A 12,796-nucleotide genomic window follows, 5' to 3' on the forward strand; every position below is an offset into this window, starting at 1 on the left:
CCCCTTAGCTCTTGCTGCTTCTAGGATTGTCTCCTTCATTTTAATTTTGGCTAATGTAATTATGATGTGCCTTGGTGCGTTCCTTCTTGGGTCCAACTTCTTTGGTACTCTCTGAGCTTCCTGGATTTCCTGGAAGTCTATTTCCTTTGCCAGATTGGGGAAATTCTCCTTTATTATTTGTTCAAATAAGTTTTCCACTGGTGGCTGTGACTTTCCCCCTTCTGGCACCCCTATAATTCGGATATTGGAGCGTTTAAAGATGTCCTGGAGGTTCCTAAGACTCTCCTCATTTCTTTGAATTCTTGCTTCTTGACTCTTTTCTGTTTGGCCATTATTTGCTTTCTTCTGGTCCACTCCATTGATTTGAGTCCCAGTTTCCTTTTCATTGCTATTGGTGTCCTGTGCAATTCCATTCATTTCAATTAGTTTCGCCTTCATATATTTGTCTAATTTGTCGGTATAATCAACCAGTTCTGTGAGGATCCTGATCACCAGTGTTTTAAACTGCGTGTCTGAGAGTTTTGCTATTTCTTCATCACTTAGATCTATAGGTTCTGGGGCTTTGAGATCTTCTAGAGCCATTTTTGGTCTGTTCTGGCCCTTTAAGTGTGAGAAGCGTTGCCTTGGACTCCCAGGTCACTGGGTTGTGACGCTGTATGTGGGGGCGTGGTCAGAGCGGGGAAATGGCGACCCCCTCTGCTGTTTGTCACAGCTGGGTGAGGAGCAGCGCCTTAGGTGGTTCACCTGGGCCGGGCCACTCAGAGTCGCTGGGTTATGATGCTGTATGTGGAGGTGGGGTCAGAGCAGGGAAATGGCGGCATCCTCCACTGCTGCTTGCCGCTTGCCGGGGGGACCCGCCGGGCCCCGATCCAACCGCCCACTCCCTCGCCTGTCCACCCGCACACAATTGCGCGACCACAGTCAACATGCAGCACCGCTCCCCTGCTATCTCCCCTGCGGGCGCTCTCCTGGTCACTCGCTCAGTCGCTCACTAGGTCCAACCCTGCACCTGGATTCCTCACGTCTGGATTCTGCGCGTCTGGATTCCACAGGCCTGAGTCCGTCTGACCGAGTCCTCCTGTGCAACCCCGCTTCACCAGCTGCTGGTTTCGCCCCTTACTGGTCAGGCTGAAGAATTTGTTGTTAACGGACTTCCAAAAAGTTCAATTTTCCGTGTTCTGGCTGTGTTTTCTGTTGCTAATATTTAGTTGTCTCTAAACTTGGTTGTGTGAGAAGGCACGGCACATCCACCTATGCCTCCATCTTGGTGGAAGTCATGAATCATACATAAATTTTATTTGTGTTGTACACCAACTTGCTTTAACATCACTCAAACTAACTATATTCAGAACAAAAAGTTATTAGGCCTAATATTGTCACTCTACAGTGAGTGGCAGTTATGCCTAGACAATTCTTAGAGTCTTGATCCTAAACACTATCAGCCATTTAATTGACTATAATTTTTTCTCTCTCCTATTATGACAAAACATCCCAATATTACTGCCTTTCCACAATCAGATGACACAAAATTGCTAAATATAATTTTTACCACTACCTCTGGGGAATACAACATTTAATACAAACTGTCAGAATTTTTCTTGAAATTTTGCAGTATCCTATAATAACTCTAAAGGGTTTGAAAGATGGTATCATGACATATGGTTGGGATTGTTTTATTGACATTGAATGGATTTTAAGGGTAGGAGCAGGAAAGGAAAATAAGTGCTTATTTGGAAAATATCATAGACTCCCATGTTTCCTTGTTTGCCAGAGGTAAAAATCTGTCCTTTTCCTCAAGTCCTCAGATAAACCAAAGAATTAAGGAAGCATGTGTAATCTCACAGTATGAAGTTGTAACCTGTACTACAGCAGTGGAGAAGACTGGACAGCAGTTTTCATAAATACTGCATCTTTAAATAGAAAGGACACTCTGCCACCAAAAATCTTGAAATGTCCTGGTTTCTTTTATTTCAGATCTCTGCCAGAGTTGGCTTCAAATAAAGGTTAACTATGTAATTATCCATTCGAAATTATTTATATAGGATTTCTGGCCAAGATGGAGTTGTATGTGGAAACACTGCTGCCTCACACAACCAAATTTAAGGACAACAAAGATCTAGAAACAAAAACACAACCCAAACAGACAGAAATTGAACTGTACCAAAATGTGACAACAATGTACCATTCATCCAGACCAATAAATCAGGCAAAAAATGGGCAGTGAGACAGACCACACAACCCAGGGCCCCAGTGATGGGAAATAAAGCCTAAAAGCACTGATCAAAAAAACTTGCAGGGGTTGAGGTGCCAGGAGAGACTCCCAGCCTCACAGGAGAGTTCACTGGAGAGACCCACAGGGTTCTAGAATGTACACAAGTCCACCCACCTGGAACCAGAACCAGAAGGACCCAATTTGCTTGTGGAAAGCAGCAGAGGGGACCAAAATTCAAGAGAGAGTGGAGCAAGCGCCATTGCTCCCTCTCTGACCCTGCCCCCACAGACAGCATCACAACCCAGTGACTGGGTTGACCTGCCCTGATGAACACCTAAGGCTCTGCCCCTCACTATGTAATGGGCATGACCAGACCAAAAACTTATAGCTCAAATGGAAGAACAAATCAGACCCCCAGAACCAATACTTTTAGGCAACCAAGAGATAGCCAACCTATCAGATGCATGGTTCAAAACACTGGTTATCAGGATGCTCACAGAACTGGTTAGATGTACTCACAAATTAGATGAAAAAATGAAGGCCACACTAAGTGAAATAAAGAAAAATGCACAGGGAACCAATAGTGATGGAAAGGAAACTGGGACTCAAATCAATGGGGTGGACCAGAAGGAAGAAAGAGACAACCAAACAGAAAAGAATGAAGAGACAAGAATTCAAAAAAATGAGGAGAGGCTTAGGAACCTTCAGGACATCTTTAAATATTGCAACATCCGAATTGTAGGGGTACCAGGAGGGGAAGAGGAAGAGCAACAAGTGGAAAACTTATTTGAACAAATAATTAAGGAGAACTTCCCCAATCTGGCAAAGGAAATAGACTTCCAGGAAGTCCAGGAAGCTCAGAGTCCCAAAGAAGTTGGACCCAAGGAGGAACACACCAAGACACATCACAATTACATTAGCCAAGATTAAAATGAAGGAGAGAATCTTAGAAGCAGCAAGAGATAAGGGGACAGTCACCTACAAAGGAGTGCCCATCAGACTGTCAGCTGATTTCTCAAAAGAGATCTTACAGGCAAGACGGGGCTGGAAAAAAGCATTCCAAGTCATGAAATCCAAAGATCTACATCCAAGATTGCTCTATCCAGCAAAGCTTTCATTTAGAGTAGAAGGGCAGATAAAGTGCTTCTCAGATAAGGTCAAATTCAAGGAGTTCATCATCACCAAGCCCTTATTTTATGAATGTTAAAGGGACTTATCTAAGAAAAAGAAGATAAAAAAGATGAACAGTGAAAGGACAGCAAACTCACAGTTATTAACAACCACATCTAAAATGAAAGCAAACTAAGAGGACAGCTAGATCAGGAGCAGAACCATAGAAATGGAGATCACATGGAGGTTTAGCAACAGGGGAGTGGGAGGAGGAGAGCAGGAAGAAGGTACAGAGAATAAGTATCATAGATGGTGGGGAGAAAATAGACAGGGGAGGGCAAGAGTAGTGTGGGAAATGTAGAAGCTAAAGAACTTATGACACATGGACAGGAACTAAAGGGGGAAATGTGAGGGGAGGGGTGTGCAGGGTGGAGGGGAATGAAGGGGGGAAATAGGACAACTGTAATGGCAGAATCAATAAGATATATATTTTTTAAATTATTTATATAGTTTACATATTTCCATTTTCACTTCCCCAGGTTAGCGATATTTTTCTGAGAAATCCTTTGATGTCACAAGAACATTTTTCTCCTTCAAATGCAGTTGCTGCTGATTTTCAGCAAGTATTAGGGAAGTATATGGTATGTAATCCCAACTGTATTCCTAAATATCATTAGCATTGTAGCTGTCAAATCAGTTTGGACTTTTGACTTAAGAGCTATAAGATGAATGAGAACTGAGAACTTCTATCTTCATATAATAAGTAATGATATCCATAATATATTGATAAGTGAATAAAGCAAGATAAAGTATGTATGGTACACTATTACTTATTTACATATGCAATATTTTAAGGAAGATGGAATAAATGCAATATATATACATATTTGCTTATAATATAAATAATAAGGTGAGCTGAAAGTGTACAAGGAATGATAAACCAAAACTATTCCAGTGGTTGCATATGGTAAGGATGGGAGGATAGGAAAATAAACTAGGTCTCTCTGGATGAAACTTGCTTTACAAATTTGACTTTGGAACCATGTATATACATTACATAATTTAAAAATACTACTAAAGTAAATATTTAAAAGGTATCTGCTGTTAAATGAAGTAAAACAGTCACAAGAGGACAAAAATGTGATTCCACTTATATGAGCTACCTAGAGTAGGTCAGATTTATACAGACAGCAAGTGGAATGATAGTTGCTAGAATCTGAAAGGAGGAGAGGAAGAAGAGTTATTATTTAATGGGTACTAAGTTACAGTTAGGGAAAATAAAAAATTTCCAGAGATAGTTGGTGATATAGTTGTACAATAATGTAGATATAGTTGATACCACTGAACTATACAGTACAAAAATTACTGAAATCACAAATTTTATGTTATATATCTTTTGTCATAATAAAAAATTTAATTTTAAAAAGTAATACCTAAAACTCAAAGCAAAAAATAATATAATAATAATCCTCTGGTCAAGATGGAGGTGTAGGTAGACATGCTTTGTCTCCTCGTGCAACCATAGAAAGAATTAGAAACATATCTCAAAGCTAACAGCACCCAGAATCATCACAATATCAAGCTGTATTAAGTCCAACAACCAAGGATTTAAAGAATACACATTTGGGGAGCTTCCAGTCAAGATGGCAGTGTAGGCAGACATGGCTCACTTCTTTGCACAATCACATCAAAATTACAACTAAAATATAGAAAAACCATTACTCAAAACCATCAGAAATTGAGTTAAATGGAAATCTGACAACTCTGGAATTAAAAAACCACATCCATTGAGACTGGTAGGAGGGGCACAGACACAGAACATGCTGGTCCCACATCCATGTATGTTGGATAAAAATTCAATAGGGATATTTTAGAAGTGAGCAGGTCCAGCCCCACACCAGGCCCCCTAGCCCAAGGTTTCAGTGGTAGGAAGGTAAGTCCCCACAACTGGCTGCAAAAACCAGTAAGGATTGAATTGGTAGAAGAAACTTCTGGAGCCCCAATCAGTTCTCCTTAAAGAATCCACATACACACTCATCTACTTAGACTCTCCCTCTGAGCTCCAACACTGTGGTGGCAGCTTGAAGGCACCAGAGGCATACTGAAAAAAGCTGAAGTGTCTGTTATCAGTGCAAGCAGAGGCCATTATCTCTTATCTGAGCCTTCCCAATGGAGAGGATCAGAACCATGGAGCTGGCAGACTGGTGCCATATTTTAGACTCCATCAACCTGACTAACACTGTTTGACCTCCTTAGAGATTCCCAGAGACTCCACCCCACCCAATTTTGGGGCCACCCAAGCTGATTTTCCATATGAATGGTGGGTCTTGATTCATGCTTCAAACTTCCTAAATTCTATCAAACAAGCAGCAGCAGCCAGATTAGCTTCACAGCTTGGCTTCACCTGGGAATCTCTCAGCCCAGCACAAGTAGCAGCCATCTCAGAGCTATAATTGCTTTATAGCTCAGGAAGGGCAGCCCCATGCAAAACACAGGCAGGGACTGACCTTGGCCTGTACCACCCAGGAAACCCCAGGGCCAGCATACCCAGTGGAAAGCTATAGACTACTTCAGAGCACTGCCACCCTGCTCCTGCGAAGCTGATCCTGCACAGAGGGTGGATGTTGGTGGCAAGTGATCAGAGCCATATTTGCAGCTTACTGGCCTGGGTAAATCCCTTCCATTGATCTGCCAACAGCAACCAAGGCTCAACTGCAAGAGGAGGATGTACTCAGCCCACAGGAAGGGCACACCTTGAATACTCAGAATGGGTGATAGAGGAGACTGTGCCACTGGACCCTATAGGACACCTAATACATTAAACCACACTACCAAGATATGGAGTCAAAGCAACTCTACTTAATACATAGAGACAAATACAGGGAGGCTGCCAAAATGAAGAGACAAACATGGCCCAAATGAAAGAACAGATCAAAGCTCCAGAAAAACATCATGGTATCACTGAAGAAACAACAGTAGCAGAAATGCAGACAATGTAGAAACTGTTTGCTTGGCAAAATGACCAACCTTCTGGGATGACTTTAAATGAAAAGAGTGTGCAAAATTCAATAATACAGTGAATTGTAGACAAGGTGCACCAGGCACCTTATATGAAGGGAAAAAATTTCAACTTCTACATTAGTCTAATAGTTGATATTCTTTTGACTTTCCTCAGGTCATGTTTACAGGTGGAAATATTCCCATCCATCCTTATGTTTATAGCAATGATCATATCTGCTCATCCATTCTAACAGAAGAGTGGTCCCCAGTGTGCTCAGTCCAATTTGTCTTAGCATTATTAGCATGCTTTCCAGCTGCAAAGAAAAGAGATGACCACCAGATAATTCTTTTTATGTTTGAACATGTAACAAGAATCCAAAGAAAATGAAATCGTGGTATCATGGTGATATGTGTCGATGCCACTATTATCATCCTCCTAGCATAAGACGGTTCTACTGAGAAAACAAGCACTTTGATCATTCAGTCTTTGAACTTTGACTTTTGACTGGAAATGACCTATAGGCAATGAAGACTACTTCCTTTTACTGCATTTTCACTCATGTGCATCTAGGCACATGTTGATTGCTGGGTCAGTCCAAGCAACTGACATGCTTTTATTAGTCATACAGTATCAATACAGGTATCAGGTAATGTCAAATATAATTGTTTTTTATTTTTATTTTTTTAAGCTTTTGGAAAAGTTCCAGGTCCTCATGTATTGTTCAATAACAATGACTTCCTTGGCAGTTTGGGGATATTCATTGCCAGAAATGGATGTTGTAACAAAAAATTTTCATGAACTCTTGCCACCCAGTGATCAATGCATGATAGGCCTATGAAATGAACTTAACAGTTCTAGTGGGATTATAAATAAAGTGAGGAATCCAACATTACTTTGAAAGTCACCCCAACTCATTTCTATTTGGATTCTATACACTGTGATACTAAGGTTAATGGCATGAATTAACACATGCATATTTAAAGGACCATAATGAAAGATGATTGCATATTTATTGAATTCTTTATATCTGCTGTCAAACTGTTTTGACATGGAAGGTTTTCAAGTAACATTGGCAGAGAGGTACAATATGTTAACCCTATGGTGAAAATAAATTCATTTCTTGTATATAGCTCCTCAATCTCTGTAGTAATGGTGTGAGTAATATAGGGTATGAATGGTTTAATCAAGGTTTTATTTTGGAAGTAAGATGGCAATGATGATTAAACACTCCATAATTTGGGCTTCTTTATACATTAGTGATTTTTCCAAGTAAAGTACACTTTGTTACTTCACACTAGCCATCAGCATGAGCCTTACTGCCTAAACACTATTTCATTTATTTATATTTGGAAAATCCATAAACATTTTTGTTTGCAATTCTTTTGTTATGTTTTAAGTGAAGTTTAACTGTTACAATACTTTGAAAAATTTTTGTTGAGTTTTTTCTTATAAATTTTCCTTATTTATAAGTATTATCTTGTCCTTTAATACTGTACCCTAAAATAAGAAATACATTTTTGACAGAGGCTTAATGTTTAAAAAAAATAAACAGCCCCAGAAAAAGAGCTAAATGAATTGGAGATAAGCAATCTACCAGACGGAGAGTTCAAAACACTGGTTATGTGGATGCTCAAGGAACTTAGTGAGGACCTCAGCAGCATAAAAAACACCCAGTCAGAAATGAAGGATATACTAATTGGAATAAAGAACAATTTACAGGGAAACAACAGTAGAATGGATGAAGCTGAGAATCAGTCTTTTCATTTGGAACATGAGGAAACAAACAAACAACTGATCAGAACATGAAGAAAAAAAACTGCAAAAAAATGATGGTACTATACACAGTCTCTGGGACAACACCAAGTGATCCTACATTTTCATCATAGGGGTGCCAGAAAAATAGAAAGAGCAAAAAATTGAAAATCTAGTTGAAAAAATAATGAAAGAAAACTTTCCTAATTTGGTGAAGGAAATACACATGCAAATCCAAGAAGAGAGTCCCAATCAAGTTCAACCCAAGGAGGAATACAACAAGGCACACCATAATGAAAATGCAAAAGTTTAAAGATAAAGACAGAATCTTACAAGCAACAACATAAAAGCAGAGAGCTCTCTATAGGAGAGTTCCCATGAGACTGTCAGCTGATTTCTCCAAAGAAACTTTGCAGGCAAAAAGGGACTGGCAAGAAGTATGCAAAGTGCTGAAAACCACAAACCAACAACCTAGATTACTCTATCAGCAAAGTTATCATTTAGAATGGAAATGAAAATAAAATGCTTTACAGAGAAGGTAAATCTAGAGGAATTCATCATCACCAAGCCATTATTACATGAAATGTTAAAGGGACTTATTTAAGAAAAAGAAGAAGATCAAAACTATGAACATTAAAATGAAAACAAACTCACAGCTATCAGCAACTGAATCTAAAAGACAAAAAAAACTAAGCAAGTAACCAAAACCATAGAGATGGAGATCATTTGGAGGGTTATCAGCTGGAGGCAGAATGGGAAGAAAGGAAGAAATGTGCAGAGAGCAAGAAGCATAATTAGGAGGAAGAAAATAGAGGTTTTCGAGCTTTGGAGTTTGATCTCAAGATTGAAGAGTAGGTGGAGGCGGTGAACACCAGGATACCTTCTGGAAGAGGAAACCCAACAACAAAGAAACCAACAACAGAAGAAGGTGAAGGAGGCAATGAAAACCACACTAACCTCAATCCAGGACATATCTGCAAATACAACTAAATAGTGGAGAAACTACCCAGAAAAAACAACTGAACACGAGCAAAAGAAAATTCTGAAAACCCTGTACACACAGAAGAACTAGCTTCAATGCAACCCACCCTCACCAGCACGGCAAATTAAAATGGGTATTGGACAGAGGGACCATCAATTCACCAGCTGGTGGGAAGGACCCACTTAAAAAAAAAAAAGACACAGAAACAACAAAAACCCACAAAAAAACTCAGAGCCAATATAAAGGACAGCCTAAGACCAGCAAGCTGGGGAGATCAAGGAGACAACACCACTGAATTTCACAGGTATTATACCACAGAAGTTCACGCCATAAATCCAGGAAGCCATAACAAATCAATTTAAGAAGCTGAAGCTAACAAGAAGAGTCTCATAAACAATGAAAAGACAAAGAAACAACCCCCCACTGAAAGGAAAGGAGGAAGCCTCAGAAAAAATGCTAGATGAGCCCTGGCTGGTTTAGCTCAGTGGACTGAGCACAGGCCTGTGAAGCAAAGGGTCGCTGGTTCGATTCCCAGTTGGGGCACATGCCTGCGTTGCAGGCCAGGTCCCCCAGCGGGGGACACATGAGAGGCAACCACACATTGATGTTTCTCTCCCACTCTTTCTCCTTCCCTTCCCCTCTCTCTAAAAAAAATAAATAAAATATTTAAAAAAATTCTAGATGAAATAGAGGCAAGTCAGCTATCAGATATTGAATTCAAAGCACTGGTGATCAGGAAGTTCAAAGAGCTCACAATGAGCTACCGGAAACTACAGGAAAGCTACAATGAACTCACTGCAAACTATATCAACATGAAAAAGGAAATAGAAACTATCAGAAAGGGCCAAGAGCAAATGAAGAATACAATTTCGGAGCTCAAGAACACACTAGAAGAAATCAAAAGGAGGATTGATGAAGCAGATGATCAGATCAGTGAGTTGGAGAACAAAGTAGAAAAAAACTCCCAGAAAGACCAAAAAAAGAAAAGAGGCTCAGAAAGAATGAAGAGGGATTAAGAGAAATGCAAGACAATATGAAACATAATAATATCCGAATAATAGGGATACCAGAAGGAGAAGAAGAGCAAGGGATAGAAAATCTATTTGAAAAAGTAATGATGGAAAACTTCCCTAATTTGATGAGAGAAAAAGTCATACAAATCCAGGAAACACAGAGAGTTCCAACCAAGAGGAACCCAAAGAGGCCCACTTCAAGACACATCATCATCAAAATGGCAAAATTCTAATTTAAAGAGAGAATCTTAAAGGCAGCAAGGGAGAAAAAGGAACTAACATACAAGGGAGCCCCAAGAAGGTTAGCTGCTGGCTTCTCAATGGAAACACTTCAAGCAAGAAAAGAATGGCAAGAATATTCCAAGTAATTAGAACCACAGGCCTGCAACCAAGGTTGCTTTATCCAGCAAAGATCTCAATCAAGATAAAAGGCCAAATAGAGCTTCCAAGACAAAAGAAATCTAAAAGAATACACCTCCACCAAACCAGCTCTACAAGAAATACTTAAAGGACTGCTTTAAGGGAAGGAAGGATAAGAGGGAGACAGAGAGGAACACAGGTACAAAAATGGCAATGAATAAGTACCTATCAATAATAACCTTAAACTTAATGTATTAAATGCTCCAATCAAAAGGCACAGAATAGCTACATGAATAAGAAAGCATGACCCACACATTTGCTGCCTACAGGAGACCCACTACAGGACAAAAGACCTACACAGACTAAAAGTGAGGGTCTGGAAACAAATTTTCCAAGCAAATGGCCAGGAAAAAAAAAAGCAGGGTAGTGATACTCACATCAGACAAAATAGTCTTCAAAAAAGGGGTCATTAAAAGAGACCCAGAAGGTCACTTGATAATACTCAAGGAAAGAAGCCACCAAGAATACACAAACATTGTAAATATATATGCACCCAACATAGGAGCACCCAAATATATAAAGAAAATCTTAGAGGACTTCAAGAAAGATATTGACAGCAACACAACTATAGTTGGAGATTTTAACACCTCACTGTCAAAAATCGAGATATTCCAAAAAAAATATCAACAAAGATATTGTCGCATAGAAAAACATCCTAGATAAAATGAACTTAACTGATATATATGGAACTCTTCATCCCAAAGAAGCTAAATATACATTCTCTTCTATTGCACATGGAATAGATTCAAAGATAGACCACATGATAGGACACAAAACAAGCCTCAACAAATTCAACAAAATTGAAATTATCCCGAACATTTTCTCAAATCACAAGGGACTGAAACAGGAAACCAACTCCAAGAGAAAAGACCCAAAACATTCAAAATCATGAAGATTGAATAGCATGCTATTTAACAATGAATGGGTCAAGAATGAAATTAGGGAAGAAATCAAAAAATTTCTGGAGACAAATGAAAATGAACTCACAACAACCCAAAACTTATGGCAGTCCTGAGAGGAAAGTTCATAGCAATATAGGCCTACCTAAAAATATAGAAACACTTCAAACAAACAACCTAACCTTACACCTATAAGAACTCGAGGAACAACAACAAAGACAGCCCAGAGAAAGCAGAAGGAAGGAAATAACCAAGATCAGAGCAGAATTAAACGACACAGAGATTAAAAGCACAATTCTAAGGATCAATGAATCCAGGAGCTGGCTTTTTGAAAAGATAAAAAAAAATAGACAACCCTTTAAGCAGGCCCATCAAGAAAAAAAGAAAGAGGAATCAAATAAATACAATCAGAAATGAAAGAGGAGAGATTACAACAGACACCACAAAAATACAAAGGATTGAAAGAAATTACTATGAAGAGCTGTATACCAAGAAATTTAAAAACTTAGGTGAAATGGACAAATTTTTAGAAAAAATATAATCTTCGAAAACTCAGTGAAGAAGAAGCAAAAAGCCTGAATAGACCAACAACAGCAGAAGAAATTGAAGCAGTAAGAAAAAAATTTCCTGGAGCACAAAGCCCTGGACCAGATGGTTTCACAGGAGAATTCTACAAAACATTTAAGGAAGAGCTAACCCCTATTCTTCACAGGCTATTCCAAAAAATCCAAAATGATGAAAGACTCCCAAACTCTTTTTAGGAAGCCAGCATCATCCTAATCCCAAAACCAGATAAAGATACAACGAAGAAAGAGAACTTCAGGCCAATATGACTGATGAACATAGACATAGAAATCCTCAACAAAATATGGGCAAACCATATCCAACAATACATTAAAAAGATCATTCACCATGACCAAGTGGGATTCATCCCAGGAATGCAAGGATGGTACAATATTCGCAAATCAGTAAATGTAATACATCATATAAACAAAAGCAAAGACAAAAATCACAAGATCATATCAATAGATGCAGAAAAAGCATTTGATAAGGTACAACACCCATTTATAATAAAAAAAAACACTCAGCAAAGTGGGAATACAGAGAGCATTCCTCAACATAATAAAGGCCATATATGAGAGACCTACAGCCAACATCATACTCAAAGGGCAAAAACTAAAAGCATTTCCACTAAGATCAGGAACAAGACAAGGTTGTCCACTTTCACCATTCTACTCAATATAGTATTGGAAGTTTTAGCCACAGCAATCAGACAAGAAAAGGATATAAAAAGCATCCAAATTGGAAAGGAGGAAACAAAATTGTCACTGTTTGCTGAAAACATGATAGTGTACATGAAAATCCTATAGACTCTACCCAAAAACTGCTCAACCTAATAAATTAATT

General features: G+C 39.0%; 1 protein-coding gene and 1 pseudogene across 1 annotated transcript in view; both read left to right on the forward strand.

The window, feature by feature from the left end:
* Positions 1–12,796, forward strand: part of LOC119038839 (uncharacterized) — a 42,232-nt gene that overhangs the window by 16,907 nt on the left and 12,529 nt on the right. The window contains exon 4 of the mRNA XM_037131372.2: positions 3,862–3,963. Within this exon, the coding sequence (XP_036987267.2) occupies positions 3,862–3,963 (102 nt within the window). The remainder of the gene's footprint in view (positions 1–3,861; positions 3,964–12,796) is intronic.
* On the forward strand, positions 5,944–6,781 carry LOC119038810 (ubiquitin-conjugating enzyme E2 W-like; annotated as a pseudogene).

The sequence above is a fragment of the Artibeus jamaicensis genome, unplaced genomic scaffold (assembly GCF_021234435.1).
Source record: "Artibeus jamaicensis isolate MK-2021 breed Jamaican fruit bat unplaced genomic scaffold, CSHL_Jam_final contig_515, whole genome shotgun sequence".
Classification (NCBI taxonomy): Eukaryota; Metazoa; Chordata; class Mammalia; order Chiroptera; family Phyllostomidae; genus Artibeus; species Artibeus jamaicensis.